Raw genomic sequence first — 21,786 nt, 5'->3', positions numbered from 1 at the left:
TTCTTTTCTGTTTTGACTTGCATTCAGTCAAACACTGCAAACATTTTATTCATTTATTTGCTTATTTATTTATGTCAAGCTCTTTTTAAGCACTTCCCCACATAACAGGCCCATTTTCCACGTATTCCAGTACTTTGAAAAGTTAAATTCAAGGACTTTAAGCACTTTAAGGACCTTGTATGAACCCTGTTAAAACCTTCCCAACCCGCCCATAAAAAGCAAGAGCGCCAAGTCTCGGTTATTCATCTTCCTTTATTAAATCCACCTAGTTAGAAACAATAAAAACTTACAGAGAAAAATCTGAGAGTAAACTTATCTGAGATATAAAACAGGATTAAAATGGTCTTTGACGGTTTTTAGTCAAATTATAGCCAGTTGTTTACACGGAATCAGTACATACATTGAATCAAGAGGAATAATTCACCGGTACATGATGAGAAGGAATAAACTATTGCCAATGTGGAATAGAAAACCAGGTGTTTATTGTAGATAAAATGGAACTTCTTCTCAGGCGTTGTGGGGAGGGTGGTGGTGGTGGTGGTGGTTCATGTTGTTTTTATACAGTTAAGGTGCATGTGGATGGTGGGTGGGGCTTAGTTTCATGACCTCAGAGCTTCCACTCTCTCTACCAGCTTGTCATAGTTGGCCCCGGAGAACTCGTCCACCTGAAACACAGCGCAGACCGGCGGTTAGAAGGAAAGGCATTTACAAATACACACGACTTGATGTTGCAACACTTTGTGCCATACGAAAGGATTACAACATCGAATCCAGGGGTTAAAACAGAAAAGACACGCAACGCTAAGGAAAGGAATGAGGCGTTTTGGCCATTTTCAAATTAGCACTGCTCAAATAACGGATGGATATTCATGATGAAATGCTTACCTTCTCTCCTTTTTTGTAGAAGTGGAATGTAGGCATGCAGGAGATGTTGCAGTGTGACGCCACATCCTGAAAAGAGCGAGGGGCAGAGACAGGAGGAGGGTGAGAAACGCAAACACAGTCAGGTATAAACACGGCTAAGTCCTCTCCCACCTATCACTGAGACCAAGGAAGGAACGCCCCAAGCCCACTTGCTAGGTCGTAGATTATGGTGTGTGTGATTATTGTGCTTTTGAGTGTTTCCCAACGGCACAACGTGGATTTTCTGCGAGTGGTGGGGTCTATATCCCAGTCCAAGAAGGAGCCGAGTTTAGTTTCTGGTCCTCACCCACTTTCCTCACCGCTTTGTAAATATAGACTGGTTTCCACTTTGCAGTAGAACACGTGTCGTGAGTTTCATCCGTCCAGCCAGACTCGAGCCTAGTGCGACTATCTGTACAGAAACAATGTGACTGTACCGCTACACTCCAGTTACAATAACTTGGTTAAGCTCATGCTATGATCATGAGAAACCCCGGTAAGATGCTTTGCTTCCGTTGATATTAAACGGGTGACTGTTGCATGTAAACATCTCACTCCTTTCACTTGTTTTTTGCCGCCGGCATTTTGATGCCAACAGAAAAAACATGGTGGCAAGCAGACACACTCGCTATCACAATAACTAGTGGGATCATTTCTTTTCTCTGTATTCTAGGTGTCCGACTCTTGCTCAGTCAAATAGGGAGGGGGGGGAGGGGGGAGCTGGCAGCTGCACCTTTTCATACTTTTTTGCTGACGGGCCGTTCTGTCTGTGGACGGGACGCCACGGTGGACGGGAATATTGTGTTAGCTGGTTTATTCATGGAAACGGGGAGATTCAGTCGCAGGGTATCAAAGGTTCATGTAAACAGCTGAACTCCTTAACTGTTTGTTTTTTATTTCCTAGGTTACCGCATGTGTGGTTACAACACACAGCCAGCTACATGAAGGCAGATTATTTCACCTCACAAAACGCCTCATTTATTTTCATTCATGCTACCGAAGTTTCAGGCTCACAAGTTCAAATTCTGCTGTCTCACGTTTTAAAAATACATATCAAGTTCCGCTACTCCACGCCTCGCTTCATAACAAATGAACTACATGCATTGTAGCGGCAGGATGAAGAGCATAACTGTGCGCTGTGGTCACATGAGCCAACTGCGGTTAACACCAACCCACACGGCCTGGTGAACTGGATTTCATGAATAAGCCACATTGCTATGAGTATTAATGGCATGCATGTTGAAAAGCCTATCCACAGTGTTATTTTTCCCCCTGGGATTCTCCTTATTTGATCTCTTTGTCCCATGATGTTATTACTCCTGGTTTTCTCTCGTATTTCAGAGCAATTGCCATTTATAGATATTTACAGTCCTATTACAGTCCTTTGATTGCATCAGTCGTTCGACCTAAAGGAGCAATATGGGCTACTGAAATATGTAGTTAATATTGCTGGGTAAATAATGGGCTGTCTCTGATGTTTTAGGCTAAAGCTTTAAAAAGCAGAAATACCAGCAAGATGTGATGTACAAGCAAGTGGGCCTGAAAATGAGAGAATACACATTTAGCCCCTCAATTTGCATTTCTGAACATTTTAGCGAGGAGTTTCTGCCTGTTTATAAAATGCAAACTTTGCAAAACTGTAATCTCTGAACCAGGAAGAATCCAACTAAAAAGATATTCAGCATAGAAAAACATAAATACGGCCAGCAAAGCCACATAAAGACACAATAGAGCTGTTAAGTTGCCCTGTAGGCTAGTATAAGGAAGTCATTGTGCTTCAGTAATTCGGTGCACGCCAGAAGGAATTACACTGACTTTACACACTGACACTGTTTTATTAATAGACTATATAGAAGCAAAGGAGCGAACGACGCGTTGCGCATGTCGTTGCTTCGTCAGTTTCACTCATTGTATGAGCGTGTTGCTGTGTGTGTGAACAGGACACCTACCTGGGCCTCGTCCACATCCACCTTCAGGAAAATCACATTCTTGTTCTCTGGCTTTTGCGACATTTCCTGCGAGAGAACGGATCAGAGTCAGCGTGGAAGAGCTACTGATGACACATGGGCCAAAAAATATACAAATGCATAAATATGACTGTGAGGAAGGATTAAAATACTGATGTTTTTCTCTTCAAAATATCTAAAAAGGCTAAAAGGAGAAAATCACCCTCATTGGTAACGACGACAAATGTCAAATCCTGAGTTCAATTATGTCAAGGAGTTGGGCCCAGCCATCAAATTCTCTCAAGGGTTTTCCAGTTAAGCAGGCATCCAAGTGTTTATTACTTGAGGTGTGGGACCGGCTTGCCAAAAGGTTGCCCGGGCAACGTCTCTCTCTGAAGAGCCGCTTCAGTTCCCCCTCTCCAGTGAGAGAGCAACACATATCCCTCATGGCAGGACTCCCTTTATATCCCTTTAACTGACACAGACTAGAGACGTCTCAAAGAGGCTGAGTATGTCTCTAAAAACGCATATTCCTATTGGCTTAGACCAAATCCACCAAGAGTTTAAAAAGGACAATATTGGTGATTTTACTTTCAGTACAGTACAAAAAACAACTTGACAAAATTGTTTTATCATTATTTCACTGTGCCTGGGTTCAGTGTTTTCATATCATTGCGCGCATTATGTTACTCCCTGCTTACTGTTACCTGACACCCACAAGGAAGAAATGGAAGTCTCTGCCAGGCAATAATCCCTCAAAAACATATTGCCTTATAAACTTTGTCACATCCATCCATTTTTTTTTTACTCGGGGCGTCTTTGTTATGCAGAACAGCTGTTACTTCTTACAAGCTAGGTTTGACACTGTAAAGTTTGCTTTTTAAACAGAACGAAAAGTGAGAAAATGTTTCAAAATCTAATTGTAACTCTAATTGACACCGCTATTCTCATTTAAATATAATGCAACTTTTTTCTCTCTGATTCCTTGTCTCTGATTGCTGATTGCATTAGAGGCTATGGGTCCAATTCACCAATACTGCAAGTGACACCTCGGATGGCAAACAGCCAAAATGCATTTGCGAGTCTTTGTGGAGAGAACCCAAGGAAACAAAAGTCACAAATTCTACATGATCTGGAAGCAGGGAAGTCTTTAGACCCCGAGCTACGTCATGAGATCTTTATTCCAACCAAATCCAAACCCTTCATCTATGGTGTCGAACGACTCAACCAGCATAATCGCCCACTCACATCGTAGCGGGGGGCGATCTGTTTACAGGGGCCGCACCACGTGGCTGTGAAGTCCACCACCACCAGCTTGTCTCCAGCCTCCTGCAGGAGGGCCAGGAAGGAATCCTGCAGAAAATGAATAAAAAACAACATTATAGTAACAGTTATAAATAGGTTGTGGCTCAAGGGTTAACCCAGCTAAACTCAGTTATCCCAACTTGTGAAATAGTGTTTTCCTACCTTTTTTTAAGCTGACATAAATCTTGATGATATACATTCATAGCATGCTTTAATGGAGGAACTGTAGGTTACAGCACACTATTCTGAATAATATGTCATTTGTTTACTGGTCATTTGCTGTTTGCTTGCCTCATAGTGACCATAGACTGGAGTTGTTAGTTTATTCTTAGTTTATCCACTTTTACCAATACATCACTGGTAATGTTATGGGATCTTTAATATTTTGCAAAGTGCCTGAAGTGTGTGTGTGTGTGTGTGTGTGTGTGTGTGAAACGCACATGCTGTTCGCTGAACTATACTTAAGTATGGGGAATAAATAGACGAAATCACAAACTGGCATTAAACAAGGTCAGTACATTTATATAAATCATAATTGCACGCTGATCTGTACTAAACGCCAACAGCCCCATACATGCAGAGGGAATGAATGGCGTGTGTGTGATCAGCACCAGCTAGCTGGCCATGATGGCTGTGATTACTGTTAGAATAAAAAGGTTATTATAGTTCCTGGCCCCAGCTGTTGTACCCGATAAACGCATACGTGTGACCAGTTAATTAAGAAATCAGTGTGAAACCATTTTTTCAGGTAAGTTACTACTCAGGAACTATGCTGCATGGCGGAAGAATAACACTGAATACTACTACTACACCTAATAACAATTATAATACTATTACTACTAATAATAATAGCTATTGTGTAAAAATCAAAGACTTTTCAACATTTACGTTTTGCTTTTTGATACAATGGTGTGTTATCCGTTTTATAAAAGCATAAGTCACTCGACGTGGTGCTTGACGTGATTTACAGCCAGCAGCTTAACGTTAACTCTAAGCCTTCTGTATGGCGGATAAACCCACGAGTTTCTAGCGTTAACGTAGCTGTAATAGGACATGGCTGCATGGATAAGTTACCGTTATCACCCCCCATCCTGAAACATTATTCAAGTAGGCCCGTATGGCCCGAAATCCAACGTCAGTTACTAGTTAGGGGGAGACTTGCTAACCCTAACCCTTCTGGATCTGTAGCGGCAGCAGTTAGTCAACACTGTAGCCACAGTCACAAACAAGTTAATGTTATCTAATGTTATTTCTCTAACTTGTCGCCTGAGGCACCCACCCTGTCTGACAGTATTTCTCGCCAGCATGCCCCCCAGCTCTAAAGACAAAGTCCACGGTCCCATGCATGCTGGGGGGGATGGGGGTGCAACGTGCGCCCAGGACACCCCTGTCCTGCAAAATGAACTAGCAGCTTGAAGCTATCATTTAATAGTCTGACCATAAGGTTTTTAACAGAGGAATCGTTAGCTAACGTTAATCTACGTTCACCAGTCTAGCTGGAAATCACTTGACAATTTATGGCATTCCGCGGGGCAAGAATATCGGGAGAGAGAAACAGGCGCGCAGCTGGCCATGTCAGGGAAAGCACCGCATACCGAATACACTAGGCTAGAGAAACAACAGTCTGTTGCCGATAGTAACGGCTCTAGCATAGACAGTGAAAGCAGAACATAAACAAGATATTACTACTTACCAAATCTTCAATTTCGCGAACCATGATGATTGTAAAAAAAAAAGACGATGGGCCTCTGTATAGGCGACGCGCGGCTGAGTTTGGAAATGCCCTTTATTCAGCAGGCTGCTGTCATTTATCAGTTGCGTGACACATCACACCGGAAGTTGCATTATTTTGCCTTCACAATAAAAGTAGTCATTGCACAGAACATCGTGGCGGTGAATGTATGCTGTAAAAATGACTTTTGGAAAACGCAGCAATTGTATTTTCATTTACTACAGATTCCTCAGTAAATATATTCATTATTTTCACCTTGTGTTATTCAAGGTTTGCTTGTTGCGTTGCAACATGCGCTCGTCAAAAAGTGCTTTATTTTGAAAGTTGTCGCCGAAGCATTTTTTTATTCTTGCTCGCTTGATGTTGGTCTTCATGACTTGGCCCGGTCAAAATTCGGTATCCCCAAGGCAAACAGGGCTGTTGTTTGCACGATGTGTTACGGTAAACTAATTTCGCAGAAATGCTATTGACCCCTTCTCCTACCTCCCTGCCAGAGATATCAAACTTTGTAAACTGCTGTAATTGTCGGATGAAATAACGGTCCTCATAAAGAAAAGGCTTGGCTATCTGATTCAAAATTAGAATACATAAATACAAAAGCTAATATAGTGGCTACCTGATAATTATTGTATGAATACATATTATTTATTATTATTTTATAATTCCCTGCAATTATTAGTTTTCAGTTAGTGCAGCGAAAGAGATGCAACAGCAACTCAAGTCAGAATGACTTGACAGATTCCTGGTTTACCGTAAAGGACTGAGTCACTGAAGAGTGCGCAATAGTAATGACGCCATGCACAGTGCTTGGCGTGCCTTGCTGTCATGCACAGTATCACTATCACTACAGCTTTTCAGCCTCTCTAAACCATCACAACAGGTTTCTCATTTTGGTTGTCACATTAACCATTTTCAAATATTTACTCTCATAGTTTTGAATCGGTGAGGTAATCTTAAAACCTTTCATTTAAAAACCTTTCCTGGGCTACAAATAAAACAAAATATGTTTTTGCCAAGTTCAATAAATTGAGATTGCATTTTATGACTTCATGATGACTTGTCAATAAGTGGATTCACACATTTTAACGGACATCCAATCTTTTGACCCCTTCAAATCCTACCTAGTATCACCCCTCACCCTGTCTTACATCAGAGTAGCAGCATCCAGCATCCTAACCATGGAAATGAGGCTCTCTTCATCACCACAACCACAGCCTTATGAAATTCAAATCAGGGTCTAAAAATACAGTCTCTTTCTCCTGATCAAACAAAAAGCTCCAATAGGCAGCAGGAGGCTAACAGAGCCTGCTCTATTATCTTGGGTCCACTCAGCCTGGGATGAAGAGGAGCACACATCTTCAAAAGGATTCTCTCATTTCCTCAGGTCTTGAGTGCATGACGTGTATTAATTAACAGCATGTTTATCCGTAGTGTAGACACCGATAGTCTACGATATGAAATCCACAGTGTTATTGACGTTTATCATGGCCCAGATTTGGTGAGAATCAAACATGTAATCTTCATTTGAAAGACAGGATACAGGCGGAAAGATTTACAAAAAAAAAGGACAGAAAAGGCTTTATTACCCACACAAAAAATCTCCGTAAACACAATGCATGACTAATGCTGCTGTGGTAAAAGGTGAATGAGTGCATCATGCAATAGATATGAGGTCATCCAGGTATTTGGTGGCACAGCAAACTCACTATTGAAGCTACCAGTCTCAACATACTAGATAGCAAAGATATTGATTCTTACCATTTTGACTGTCATTTGTTTTTCTATAATGAAAGGCTAGTAAAAATACAAAGTGGCTAATCAGGTTTGAGTCATTGTTAATATAAAAACATGTGGTTAGTCATAGCTATTTACGGCTAAGACTCTGTCCTTCATGTATGAGGTGTGTAATGATGTATTAGTCAATAAGTAGAGACTGCTATTTATTTTTTCATGACGATATTGATCCTTTCCCATTGATCTCTTTCCTTCTCGTCTTCCACGTCAGACTCTGATGATGGCCTTGCCAATGTTCTCTCCCTGCAGCATCCCCATGAAAGCAGCTGGCATGTTTTCAAAGCCGTCTGTGACGTGCTCCTGGCACTGCAGTTTGCCCTGCGGACGCAACCAAAACATCACAAAATCAAATTATAGATGTGGGACGGTGGAAGTAAGGGGGCGTCCAAATGAAACCCTGGTCTATCAAGACTGAATCTTCACTGAAGACAGAGCGCAGAGGGACATGAAGCCCAAGATTCAGAATTAGATCCAGCTTTATAACAAAGAGTGTTTTCCATGACTAACCTCTTTCTTCCATGCCATCAGCCTCTTGAGGGATTCGGGGTGCTTGTGTTCCCACCTGCTCTGCATGAAGCCCTCCATCTTAAGCTGCTTGAAGATCATGGTCAGGTGGGGGTACGGGCCTGGATTGATTGAAAAAATAATTATTTCCAATGGTGATTCAGTGAAATTAATTCTGACAAGGGGCTCTGAACAATTTATTTTAATCACGTCCTACACTTACACAGGAGGGCATCCAGGTTCATCCCAGCATGTCAGTAATAACAGGCAATGGCGCCCTCTAGTGAACAGTAGTTTGATATGTTGAAATCAAGTTGAAATCATTAAAGTCTGCCACTAGAGAGCGCCATTGTCTTACTAACAAAATGATATCATCTGTACATATCAAGTTGCAATAAAACAAATAAAATTAACCAATAGTTGTGAACTGACCCATTCACACAAAACACAAATTTTACTGTATTTCACAGATTTTCTCATAGGTATGAATAAGTAAATGAAAAAGGAAGATTTTCTGCAGAGATATTCCAATAGTGAACAAATGTAAGGGAAACACTCACCTGTCTGTGGCACGGTGTCGTTGTACACAGAAATACTTCCGCACACAGCTATTCTTCCAAAGTCCTTCATCTGCGGTAAGGCAACACTTGAAAAAGCACCTCCCACCTAACATTCAGAAAAAAAGAGTCGGTTGTATCAGTCAAAAAATCACTTTGAAGTCATTTTCCATTTCCATTTTTATGTTTTAGGGATTTAGCTGAAACTGTTAGAATAAGATTTAGACTAGACAGCTGTTCTCACTGGAGTGGGAGGGTCAGAGTCATACACTCATCAATAACAAAGCCTTCGGACAAAAAACCATATAACTGTCTACATTTTTACATTTCTGGCTTTTAGCCTATATTCTCATACAGAGCGATTTACAATGAAGGGATCAGTTTCGGTGTCTTGCTCAAGAACATTTCGACAGGACACATGTCTGTTTTTGGGATTGGACCCATAGGCCACACTGCTGCCCCTTCTTACATTCTCAAAGTAGCAGTCGTATCCCTGTGGGGAAGCCTTCTTCAGCGCCTCCTCCAGAGATCCAACACTCTTGTAGTTGAAGGCCTCGTCGAAGCCCAGCTCTTTGAGGAAGGCCACCTTGGCGTCGGACCCTGCCGAACCCACCACCTTGCAGCCCTTGATCTTGGCGATCTGGCCCACCACGGAGCCCACCGCCCCGGCCGCGGCGTTCACCAAAAGGGTCTCCCCCGCCTGGAGCCCCAAGACCTCCTCTATCCCGTACAGAGCCGTCAGCCTGGAGAGAGAGGGGGGGGAGAAAGAGAACGAGTTTAAACATGTTAGACCATTTGGTAAACGTTTTTGCAAATCCAACCTCTGGAAGATAAAAAGCACGCGGACTAATTTTCATCCAGGTCCAAAAGCCATTTAAAGTAAACACTTGGTTATCGCTCACATAAGTTCATGATTGCTCACGAGGCGACCTGATAACTCACCAGCAGGATGAAACATCTGGAGCCTCAGTAGTTTATTTTGTCAAAGGAAGATAAAACACACAGCTGTTCTGGCAGGCTTAGGGTCTTTGGAAAAAGTTAGATAGATAAAAAAAACACTAACAGAGGTGCGTTTGAAGTTTTTCCTCAACAAAACAGTTCTGACTAATTGACCATTTAAACTATTGACCTCAGACCGCTCATATAGCTACAGGTGCCACAGATCTTCACTAATGAAAACTCATGACCTTCTTGCTCGCTCATTTCCTGTCAGAGGTGTTAAACTGATCCAGTGAAAAGTTGCTCTTGACCACCGACTAGAAATCAGTGTCCCCAGTCCCTTTCCCATTAGCGGGGAAATGGATTAGCATTATTTTCTAACATTTATCCCTGATTTCTCCAGTCAGGGATTCAAACCACTGACCAGTCACATGCCTGCTTCTCTAACCTAAAGGCCATTACTGTCCCTATGGGCAACTTCACTGTAGTCCGTCTTACCCTGGCATGCCGATGGCGCCCAGAGCGAGCGACATGGAGACGTCTTGAGGCCAGTCGGGCATGATGGGAGTCAGGCCGGTCCCGTCACAGACTGTATGGGTCCTCCAGCCACAGCGACCAACAACATGGCTGCCCACGGGAAATGCTGAGTTGTTACTTTGGATCACCCTGTAGGAAGCAAAATAAGATGAAAACAGGACAAACAAAAAAACAGAATTAGTCAGTTAAGCTGCAGTCTGATGGTTTCATGCATATCGATGTCTGTGTGACGCAATTCAGTTATGCTGCATAGACTCAAAATACAAAATAAATCCCCAAAACAATAGCAGTGCAAAACTAACTTAAAGATTCTTTACTTTGGCATTTTGGCCACTTCAGAACTAGATATTATGACGCTACTTCTTGATGTATTGTGGATGTGTTGTGGTACGTAATGGACGGTGGTATTATGTCAAACCAGGCAGTAGATGCTGTATGCATTATGGTCCGTTACCATGTATAGAAAATGCATGAAAGATGAGACTTTGCAGTGGAACGATTTTTGAGGCCCTTTGGAAAGTTTAGTCATTGAGTAATTTGTTCTGCACATGTTTATCAACAAACGTCTTCCCACCGAAACAGATTGAAACAGTTGTGTCTGAACGCTCAGAACACCCGGCCAGGAACATTGCAACTGTCCGCTTTCTGTCTGAGTCATTGAGAATCAAAGACCTCGGTAATTAATTGCAGGCGCAGGGCCTAGTCTGCATCAGTAAACACCAGGCATGCGTGTTGCGTCACGATACATGAAAGCCATTTCTCTGTGTGTGTGTGGTTTGATGTGTGGATGTGTTTGTGTTCCTTACTTGGCCACTTGAGTTCCAATCATTACATCCCCCTCCTTCATGCGAGCCCTACTGAACGGCCTGGGGAATGAAACATTACATTTAATATGCATTTTTGGCTTACCGCATGATTTTGTAATGCTGAGGTTTGTTTTCACAGTTACAAATGTTTTTCAGTTGCATGAAAGGAGGATGAAAATATGTTCTAAGCCACAGCTCCACCCACCTCATGTACGGATCCACACTGAGAAACAGCGCTTCCAGAAGCACCTCTGAAACAAAAAGAGACATTAGGGCAAAACAACAGATTTTACACTTAAACCAGACAGAGGTTTCCCACCTCGGCATGTGACTCAGGCGAGTGTATACAGACCCACTAAAAAGGTTTGTTATTTACCGTTTGAGACTAAATAAAGGCGAGCTAGTCACATACCCAGCCCATTTAGCCTCAGGCAAGTGGGTAAACAGACAACATTTTTCTTTACCCCCATCTTTGGGCTCGGGGAGCTGCTCCAGCCTGAGCTCAAAGTTGCTGTCCTTAGGGAAGCCGTCAAAGTGCTTGGTCAGGATCCACGTCTTCGCTTGGACCATGGTTCTTTGTTTTGGACAGCTGTGAGAGACGGTTAGAGACAGTTGCTTGATATTAATCAAATACACAGCAGCATATGGTACAACCACGTCTCGTCAAGTATTGAGCATGTACACAGACTGTACAAAATGTTAGACACACCTACTATTTCCCTGCAACTTTTCAGGTGAATCCAGGTGAAAGCTATGATCTCCTAGACACTTCACCAATTAAATCCACTTCAGTCATGAAAGGCAGACAGAGATGAGATGAAGGGGAGAAGACAGGTTTAAGAATGACTTTTAAGCTTTGGGAAAACTGCGACATGGATTGTGCTAAAGGGGATGTAAGTCAATACTAGGGGTGTGGCTCTTGGATGACAGAATTTACCGTTGAGCCTTCTGGAGGTGTCCTGAGCCAAACTCAACATCTGTGCTAGTTTTCTACATAGGTGCTCTCTCAAAGTAGCACAAGTAGTAGATATATCATATAATGTGTAATGGTAAATTGGAGGGTTTTCTCAACATCGGCACACAGTTTACTCTGCAGTTACAGCTGCACAAACACGCTTCGCGTTATTAAGGTGAATCAAAATCTGGAATGCAACACATGGATAGAAGGGGAATGAATTCACAACACCAAAACAAGCCTACACACATACACACAAACACCTACACATACGAACTCACATAAGAATGAGGAAGAAAGTAGATCAGACAACAGCTGCCATTCAGGTGACATTGAACCACATCGATAATCTGTTTCTGTATAACAATGCATACAGTATTTACCGGTTTAAAGAAGAGAATAGTGCTTGAATTGAAGTTTTTCTCCCCACTCTTGAATAGCAATACGCAAGCATGTAATGTAACAAAGACGTTTGGCGGTTGCCTCGCAAACTGATAGAAAACATCACGTTACATTGGACTTTTTGGCTCAGAAACTGAAACCCATTGACAGCCAAGCCCGGCACTGAACCGAACCCCCTGTTGTGGACTGTCTGTATTGTCTGTTGATGCACCCTTCTCCTAAAATAGCAGATTTCTAGCTCAAGTTAGCATGCTATCCCACATACAACCCTATTAACGATATCCAGTTGACTTACCAGTTGCTGTTGAAATGACAGACTGTGGGACAAGGGACCGGAGAAGCCGACCAAGCGTGGGAGGAGAGGAGGGAGATGAAGTTCGACCACTGAATTTGATTGGCTGCAAAAGTTTGGCGCAGCCTCTGACGTGTGACGCCAGATGTAACGTTTTCATACGTGACGACGTGACTTCATTTGGAAGTTAGCGCGCGCACCTAGCCCAGCCAGGACGCTAACAACAAGGACTTCCCGAGGAAGATTTTAAATAATTGGACTGACAACTTGTTTACCTCTTCACATTTTGTTGGTAAGATAACAATACGATAAGCCGAACACAACTAACGGGGACCCTGGTAGTTATCTGGCTGGGTACTTTTTCTAGCTATCATAACTACTTTTAGCTGTTGTCACTGAAGATCTGCGCTAGCTTGCATGCTAACAGCCCCATACATAACGTAACGTTAACTACGTTCCAGCTCAGATCTCCACTAGATTTTAGATTTGTTTTAGATGACAGAACTTAGTGGACTGTACTTGGTGCTAAAAAGATGTGGTAACGTAACTTGTAACAAGTCACTGTCCCAATCTCAGTCCAATGTCAGTCTAACTCATGTTAAACTTGTTCGTCAGCGTTAACGTACTGAAAATTGCATCTGCCAAACACTGATTTGTTTTCCTGAATGGAAATCTTTACGGTTAGACCCTTGTTGTGAGGATTCAGAGAAGTTTTGTAATGTTACTCTGTTTTGTCTTGAGAGGTCATGCTTTCCTGTGTTCACTCTCGCCCTCTGCTTGTATTGCCCTCCACCTAATCTCCCATAATCCCCGCTGTGCTGGTGTGTGACTACCTGGCACAGTAACGAGGGGGACACAGAGTGCTGAACCACCATGTTAGACGGTGGTCAGTTTGTGGAGGCACTTGGTCGCCTAGGTTACCCTGGTGCATCATCGCTGAAGGCCTCAGAGTTTGACTGGCTGTTTGACTGCGCCCCGGAGAACCTTCACTTCTTGCGCTTCGTCTGCCGCACCCTCAACCAGAGCAATGTTCTCACCCTGGAGGAGGCACGTGCTTTTCGGGAGTTACAGAAGTCCGGCAAACCAATTCTGGATGAAGCAGCCTTGGGCAAGGTCCTCAAAACCATTGGACCTTCAGATGGGAACAGTGTAAACATCTTAGGGCCTTCCTCTTCGTCTTCCTCCTCTTCCTTGCTTGCAGAGGGGGATCTGGCCATCGAGGACTTGGAGGCAGAGCTCCAGGCACTGCGTAAAGAGAAGGAGCTGAAGCAACGACGCTACAACAAGCTGCAGGTTGTGGCCACCGCCCGCGCAGATGTTGACCTGCGACTCGCCACAAAGCTGGAGAGCGCTGCCTGCAAGCTAAAGGATGCCAATGCTGCTATCGGGGCTGAAAATGCTGACACCAACGCTCTATTACAAAACCTAACTGATGAGGTGAGCAAGCTTGCTTCATACCTCCCAGATCAACCAGAAGCCAAGCTCAATGAAAGGGGAAAGGGAGAAGTTATGGCCCCATCGAACCCCTCTGGGTCCAAAAAGCCCACTGTCCTCCTCTCCCAGCTGTCCCTGGAGCCCTTCCTGCACCAGGAGGAGCTCAACACCAAAACACTGGCTGCCTTCACCCAGAAGCATTTCTTCCAGGGCATCTCCGACATCGTTGAGACCTCCTGTTCGGAGCGCTTCCAGCTCCTGGACCTCAGCTCCTGTGAAGTTGGGGATGAGGAAGAGGAGGAGGAAGAAGGGAGAAAAGGAGAGGAGAGGGTGGTGGAGCGGAGGAGGACAGAGATGGCCAGGCTGCAGTGGGCTCATATTATGGCCCAGCACCAGCTGCTGAAGGCCATGGCGGAGGAGAAGAGTGTCAAGGTCGGACTGGACTGGCTCTCTGAGAAGTGCTCTCATGCTAAGGTAAAGCAGACAATTATGGTGTGGAATAGGCATGTAATTGAGTCTATAACTACTACAATGTGTGTATTATTACTTTACAAATTAATGCTATACCAATTTAGAACTATCATATAGCAGCACTGGTTCTGTAGTACCACTATATTATTCACTAATAATATACTACAACAGACTAAACACTTCATGCAAAGATTTTGGCTTCTGGCCATTCTGCAAAAATTCACAATTATCAAAATGATTTCAGTTCATTTTGCTCTGGTTTCCCTTCTCATCTTCTCCTTCTTATCCATCTCTTCACTCTGCCAGAGCATTTCCACCTCCTCCTCTCTGCAAGTGCGCGAGGTAGTGTCCAGGAGGGAGCTGCAGGCAGTGGAGGCTGAGCTGGAGGCTCTGCTTCATGGACCAGTACTTGTTGCCCTCAGGGAGTCAGCCAGGCTGCTCAATGTGCCAGTGGTGAGGGGAGACCTGGCTCTGCAACTGGCCAGGCAGGACTACTACACCTCCAGACAGGACCAGGTGAGTTGGTGACATCACCCATCTCTTGAGGTCTTTACTGTAATAAACATGTAAGGTAAGGTGGGGAAACATAGGGAAACTTTGTTTTTGCCAAGCCCCTCTCACAGTCAGGTCAAAGGTCAGGGTCAGCAGCAGAACAACACCCCTTGAGCTGGTACGGATTCAGGTGTCTTGCATAAAGACCCTTCAACAGGATGGATGCTTGCCATGATGGGGGCTTTAACCCATGTCTTCTGTTTGAGGAGTGATCTCCGTACTCACTGCACCACCGTGCTGCCCAACATTATTGGAAGTGTAATGTTGGACTGGACAGTCAAGTCCCTCCTGCAGTGTAAATCCCTCAGCTTGGTTCATCCATTTTCACTACAGTTTCAGCAATTTTTTTATTATACCAAGGTTTTGTGTCGATACTATTGGTGCATGCTGTATGGCAATTACTCCCGAATTGTAACTGGCTTTCCTATCAGGTCATTTCTGTTAATCTCTTTGTTATCCATATATTTTGAATCCCTGTCTACAGCCTCCCTGTCCATTTACCCATTCATCCTGGCGGTTATTAGAGAGACAGACCCGTGACTAAAAGGTCAGGGGTTTGAACACCGTAATGTGTCCATCAACAGACGAGTGTCCTTAAAGAAGACACAGAACCACCACCTGCCCAGTCATTAAAAGTCACTGTGGGTGAGAGCAACAACTAAAGTGGCTAAAATCGAATAAAATTTAAATCTTTCCACCTAGGTACGTGACTACCTGCTCCGCCAGAAGGCGTCCTTCGACATGCTCCTCCTGGCCCAGGAGATGGAGCTGAGGAGGTGGAGGACGGTGCTGAAGCAGCTGGGAGAGGTGAGGCGCCGGCTGGTGGAGGGAGGTGAGGAGGCGTCCCTCAGGGTCGAGACCCTGGCCCAGCCCGACCTGGCAGTCAACCCCAGGCCCAGCCCCATCATCAGCTGCAAGGACACTGCCTTCAGCAGGTAGGGGGACTGGAGTTGGGTCTACTATCAGACCCTCTGACAGACAAGGCTCAGACAAGGCTCACCTAGTGCAGACGAGATATAAGATGAGAGGCCCTGGGAAACTGCTAATGCTTTCCAAGCTGCTAAATACATATTTTAAAAACGTGACTTGAAATTCATCACTTATTAGTTCAAAAGCATAGATGACTTCATCCTCATAAATGTTCTTAAAACGGTCTTAATATGGCTAAAAATGTTTTCCCAAAATGAGTTTTTCTGTCATGTCAGCAATCATTTCATGTCAGGAAATCATTTTGTAAGCATATGTGTCACTTTTTTCAAATGGTGGATTCTGGAACCACACTCCTACTAGACTGGTATACCTTTAGAATATTAATCAATAATTATTCTTCTTAATTTCAAGCCAAAACTGCATAATAAATGCTTATTTGGGGGTCCAAAAAGCTATTGTTGAATCTTGTGTTGCATAACTTATATCACTAAGTAAAGTGTTCATTTCTAAAATGCTGTATATCCGTTTTGATCTTTACCATTCAATATAAAAAATATAGAGGTAAAGTGTTCATGCTTTTAAGTTTTGTGTTAATTGTTATGAAAGACTGTCACTTTTTTTAAAATGGTGGCCGTCTAACTTTGGAATGTCATACCAAACCCCCTCTTCAGACTGCTCCAGATCCTAGACGTTGGTTCAGACCGCGGCCGATCAGAGCCTTTCCGGACCTACGAGGCGTTGGACCAGGCCGCCCGTGACCTGGCGGGTGACCTCCAGTTGACCCGTGATGCGCTTGCCGGGGCGGGCCGCCAGCAGGTCTACACGGCGGCTCGTTTCTATGGCGACTGCGAGGCTCTCCACAGGGCCATGTACACAGAGCTCCAGCAGCTGGTCTTAGAGCCGCAGGTACGTCCCATGGCCATCACTGACCAGGAGCGGCTTTGCCCCAGCGCACAGGTGGGTCTTTTTCCTTTCCTCTTATACACAGTCATCATGATCAACCGTACAGCCAGAGTGCATTTGAAATGCAATATAGTGCGTGAGTCAGTGGATTTTTTAAAAATTACTACCCACTATTGGTGAGGGAAGCTGGTAGCACGGTTGTTAAGTTGTTTTTCTGTTGCATGTTTTTCACTTGACAGCTATTTATCACAATGTCAAGTACTTCATACAGAGACACAGGTGTTGGGTATGAAAACACTGCATGATAAATGGCTCTCAGGAGCAGGGACTGTTCTGTTGTATGACACAAGAGCTTTGATTTCAGGTCATTGGTGTGCTGTAGTGTTCTCCAGACTCTCTTGCTTGAGAATATAACATATTAACATATTCACATTTTCTCTCTTAAATCTGAAAGATTCTCTGACATTGACCAATGATGTTTTAAACATCAATGAAGAGTTGACAGTATTAGCTACATCCCACTCATTATAAACATAGATTTTTACAAATCAATACAATGAAATTTGTTTTTATGCCCGGCCACCATGGTAAATGGTATATATACTGGACATTATGTCATAATGGTGTTGTCTGTCTGTGTGTGTGTATACATTCTTGTGAACAGATCAAGGACAATACATGATAGAAACTTCATACTCACACCTCAGATTCCCCCTGTACAGTAGATGAACTGATTAAATTTTGAAAACACTGCATGATAGTGGAGCACCTTGCTGCAAAAATTTGAGGAAAAACTAATCTTCTTGAAACTAATATAACTCCTTAATGGTTTAAGATACAGAGTTCATATTAATACCAACCGTGGGTTATCTGAAGACAAGTATGTTGACATAGAAATATTTGCTAATCACTGCATTAATTATCTTTATTAATGGGCTTATTAGCATAAGTGCTTATGTGGAATATATCACAGTGATTATGGTGGGCCATTAGGCAGCTCAAGTGCCTCTTGTTTTATGTATGCTCATTTAGCATTTTGCTCTTCCTTTCTTTTTCCATCTCTCTCTATCTTCTCCCTCTGTCTCCACAGGAGCTGACAGCAAAGCTGGTGGATGTGGAGTCCCAACTGCAGAGCCTGCAGCATCTAATGCAAGACATCATGGGGCAGGTCAAGGCCAAGCGCTCCCAGCTGGAGCGCAATGCCCTCCTCAGGCGGGAGAGGGAACTGTACGTTTACTTCCACTTGGACCCCCGGCTACTGCAGAAAGTAGTGGAAGACCTGGAGGGCAAAATGGCTGCCAAGAGAGTACGCTAGTAGCGAAACCTGCCAGAACAGACGGGGAGCGCCTATAACCAGCATGCTTAACACCAGTGTCCAGTCTCTGTGCCAAGGGAGCCTGTTCGTGATTTAAAAAAAGCTTCAAGAGATGCCAATCTGATGATAACTCAACCCTGTGCTCTGGGTGGAAGACCTTAACACATTAACCCCCTGCTCTAGAACAATGTGTGAACAAACCTCAGCTTTGGGAACGATGGGACTTGGGAAGATGATTGGTTACATAATTGGAATGTATTGTGGCATTGCTTGTTATGCCACAGTGGTTCTTTGAGTATGTTTATTTCACACAAATGTTTTCACAAAAACTAATCCAGGAAGAATTTTGGGAGTCAACTTCTGTCCTGTTTTCTAAAATTTCTCAACTCAGTTGTTTCCAGTTTTGTCTTAAGTCATCTGATAAATAAAGTAACAATGTTATCTTTATACTTTGTTCTCTTATTGAAAGTAATGTTTTATTTAAATTACAGAATTACAGAAAAGTGCATCTCTGGACAGCTAGCAGCATACTAAGCATTTGTAAATAATTGTTGCAACATTTTACACTGCCTGGAGTGCTAATTATGCTATCTTGCCACATAGGATTGAACAATGAGTGCCAGAAAGTTAAGACTTTTACTTTTACTTTTCTCTGATTGATAACTCACCTAACACTATCAGACTTCTTCTGATACAGTAAACCCCAAGCTGCTACTCGAAGCAGATTACAAATACTATTTTAACCAGGTCTGATCTGTACAAGTGCAGAGGAGTGTAACTGACGTGGCTTTGCCCTTTGTCCTGTCTAGGCCACTGAAAAGACGAAGAGAGAGACAGATCCTCAGCTAGAGTGATAGAAGAGAGAGAGAGTAGCAGGTCTTCTGACAGGGAGGAGATGGAGAGGTGTAGCAGCAGGCTGTACTCAGGCCCTCTGTCCCAGTCGGCCCAGAAGGTCCTGGCTGTTCTCCGGGCCCAGAGTCGCCACACAGCCAGAAACCACTACAACAACTCCAGTAACTACAGGCACAGTGAGTCAGGGCACAGACATGGAGGTTGTTATTAAAGCAAGTAACAGTATATTATTACTAGATGCAGCATTTGGCAAAAGAATGTCATTTCTGTGACCCCAAAGTCTCAAGTGAGCTGGGGCTCTTGCAGTTGGCTCGATTGATGATTGACTGTTGATACAATTCAGTTTCTGTGCTGAATGGGCTGTATCAAGCCAGCAGGGTCGGCTGTCTCATTAATCACTGTTATTCTTATTTCCTTCTATTATTTCCTTTTATTATTATTACTTTCTTCTTCTTTTTTTCCCCCTTAACCCCCAATTCACCAGGCCGTCATTGTAAACAAGAGTTTGTTCTTAATTGACTTGCCTGGTTAAAGAGAGGTTAAATTTGTTCTTAAGACCAATGGTGAGGTTAGAAATTATTGGGTGTGATGTGAACTAAGTAGAAGCCTAAGTGTAGGAGTATAGTTCTGATGATTGTGGGCATTTAGGGGGGTGGTTCTGGGACATTGTAAGTCACTGTTTAGCCTTCTGGAGGTGACATGGAGTCCAATAATTCAACAAAAACCTGGGAGGTGCCTACTTGATGATAACCTCGATGACAGACCTACTCTCACCTAGCCCAATTTCCTCTAACATCCAAGCTAGGTTTCTACATAGGTGGTCACCCAAAAATATCACAATGGTTAGCTGCATTAGATCCTGTGCGTAAGTAAATGTGCCTTTTCCACACGATATGTGGGCATGCAAGCTTCAAGTAGGAGTGGTGATGTGGAATTAGTGACCTGAGTCTCTTTAACATTGTGATTATGAATTATCTGAAAGGTCAAACTGATTTTCTCTCGGCGCTCATGCTCAAAGAAGCTTTATAGATAGAAACGCTGATATCTTCACATTCTTTGTTGTTCCCAGAGAGCTTATGTTTATCTCCTGTATTGTGTATGTGGTAGTGGAGAGATATTATGGCAGCCAGAGGGAGCATCAGGCTCAGAGCAGCAGGAGCAGAACTCAGGAAGAGAGCAGAGACACAGACGCAGACACAGACCGGTAAGTCAGATTAGGTAGATGCTACATACAGATACGACAGCGTTGCACTTAAGTTCAGCTAGAGTATCCATTTTTATTCATTATATCATATCATGTCTCCGCTGAAATCAGAATCGTATTATTCGTCTGGTACAGTTACTATACAGGAATTTATCTTGATGGCATTGGTGCAGAGACATCTCGGCTTACACAGTGACACAGCAAATACTGGCATATGGCACAACATGACTTCACATGGAAGCAGTAGTAATAGTGATGTAGTAGGTTTTATTTGGCTGCATTTTTCTGAATTAAGCACTAGTTCTGGTAAAATGTACAGTATATAAAAAGTATATAAATTGCATGTGGCAAGATTGTATAGGTTACTTAATGCTAGCGCATAACAAAACAAAATACTTCTCCTAATGCTGCGGTTCAGACCATGGTCCAGGCCCCAGGTCTCCTCCTCCTCCTCTTCCTCCTCTTCCTCCTCCAACCAGAGGCGGAGCTCTCAGATCCCGGCCTACTATCAGTACTCACAGACACCAGACTACTCCCAGGCATCCCAGGCCTCCTCCTCTTCCTATTGGGACTCCTCATTTCAAAGGCAGAGCTCTCAGACCCCAGCCCACTATCAGTACTCACAGACTTATTCCCAGAGAGAGCACTCCCATCTCCCTGCCTACCAGTCCAGCCAAGCACTGCCGTTCACCCAAAGTGAGGTCTCCCATAGTTCAGCCTTTCCCCAGGAGCCAGCCTCCTCCACCACTAGAGACAGATACACTCTGTCCCTCCAAACACCCCAGACACTTGCTCAACATCAGGCTACCCCCTGGACAAAGTAAGTAGCAAGGGAAATAAGGATACTGTATGTAGTAGGCATACACACACACACACACACACACACACACAAGTATTTCACATGTATTCAGGAAATTTTAGGGGGGTTAAGAGAATGTCATCCACATTATTAACACATTAACATATTTTGACATTCTCCCTATAAAATATAGGACTTTGGGTAACACTTAGGGAAAGCAATCTTAATATGCTACCCACTATCCCCCTTGTTAAATTGTCAAATTAAGTGTCATCCACTTCATGTATTCATGTTCACACTTTGATGTGTGAGAGAAAAGGAGGGATTTTAGATTTTGCATACTCACTGTCTTCTCTCTCATAGCTCCACTAAAGAAATCAGGGCAACTTTCATCATCAACCTTTCTCCAGAGGACCCAGATCCCGATGAAGCATTCTTCCCCAAAACAGAGCGTCCTGACACCCATAGAGAGGAGCCTGCTTTGGCCTGTGATCCAGTTCCATCCTGCATGAAAATTAGCCAAGCAACAGATGACCACACGTCAGGTGCACAGAAAAAAACCTGGCCTGATATGAAAGGTACGGAGGGCTGGAATATCCCCAAAATTGAGCTAGAGGACACTGTAGCTCCAGACAGCCAACCAAAGGGGCAGCT

The 21,786-nt window shown here is 43.6% G+C and overlaps 3 protein-coding genes across 4 annotated transcripts; 1 reads left to right on the top strand and 2 right to left on the bottom strand.

Moving 5' to 3' along the window:
• Positions 1-234: 234 nt before the first annotated feature.
• txnb (thioredoxin b) lies at positions 235-5,968 on the bottom strand. Of its 2 annotated transcripts, XM_071908621.2 has the most exons (5): positions 5,848-5,968; positions 4,098-4,202; positions 2,853-2,918; positions 886-951; positions 235-665 (listed from the first exon to the last, which is right to left on the bottom strand). In XM_071908621.2, the coding sequence occupies exons 1-5, from the start codon at positions 5,869-5,871 to the stop codon at positions 600-602; spliced, it is 327 nt and encodes a 108-aa protein (XP_071764722.1). In that variant the 5' UTR covers positions 5,872-5,968; the 3' UTR covers positions 235-599. The 2 variants fall into 2 exon arrangements, with proteins under 2 accessions (XP_071764722.1, XP_071764721.1); XM_071908620.2 differs by lacking the exon at positions 5,848-5,968 and having other exon boundaries at positions 4,098-4,229.
• A 1,480-nt stretch (positions 5,969-7,448) lies between these two features.
• On the bottom strand, positions 7,449-11,809 carry LOC139919026 (prostaglandin reductase 1-like). Its single transcript, XM_071908619.2, has 9 exons — positions 11,733-11,809; positions 11,488-11,612; positions 11,229-11,274; positions 11,024-11,083; positions 10,179-10,346; positions 9,211-9,484; positions 8,745-8,850; positions 8,188-8,306; positions 7,449-7,998 (listed from the first exon to the last, which is right to left on the bottom strand). Exons 2-9 carry the CDS (start codon positions 11,591-11,593, stop codon positions 7,888-7,890), a joined length of 990 nt encoding a protein of 329 aa, XP_071764720.2. The 5' UTR covers positions 11,594-11,612; positions 11,733-11,809; the 3' UTR covers positions 7,449-7,887.
• Positions 11,810-12,917: 1,108 nt separating this feature from the next.
• On the top strand, positions 12,918-18,730 carry haus3 (HAUS augmin-like complex, subunit 3). The gene is made up of 6 exons (XM_071908628.2): positions 12,918-12,964; positions 13,522-14,580; positions 14,884-15,093; positions 15,832-16,064; positions 16,731-17,016; positions 18,053-18,730. Exons 2-6 carry the CDS (start codon positions 13,546-13,548, stop codon positions 18,275-18,277), a joined length of 1,989 nt encoding a protein of 662 aa, XP_071764729.2. The 5' UTR covers positions 12,918-12,964; positions 13,522-13,545; the 3' UTR covers positions 18,278-18,730.
• The last annotated feature ends 3,056 nt before the right edge of the window (positions 18,731-21,786 follow it).

This window comes from Centroberyx gerrardi, chromosome 23, assembly GCF_048128805.1.
Source record: "Centroberyx gerrardi isolate f3 chromosome 23, fCenGer3.hap1.cur.20231027, whole genome shotgun sequence".
NCBI classification, from domain to species: domain Eukaryota; kingdom Metazoa; phylum Chordata; class Actinopteri; order Beryciformes; family Berycidae; genus Centroberyx; species Centroberyx gerrardi.
This window is presented reverse-complemented; position numbering and strand designations above follow the sequence as displayed.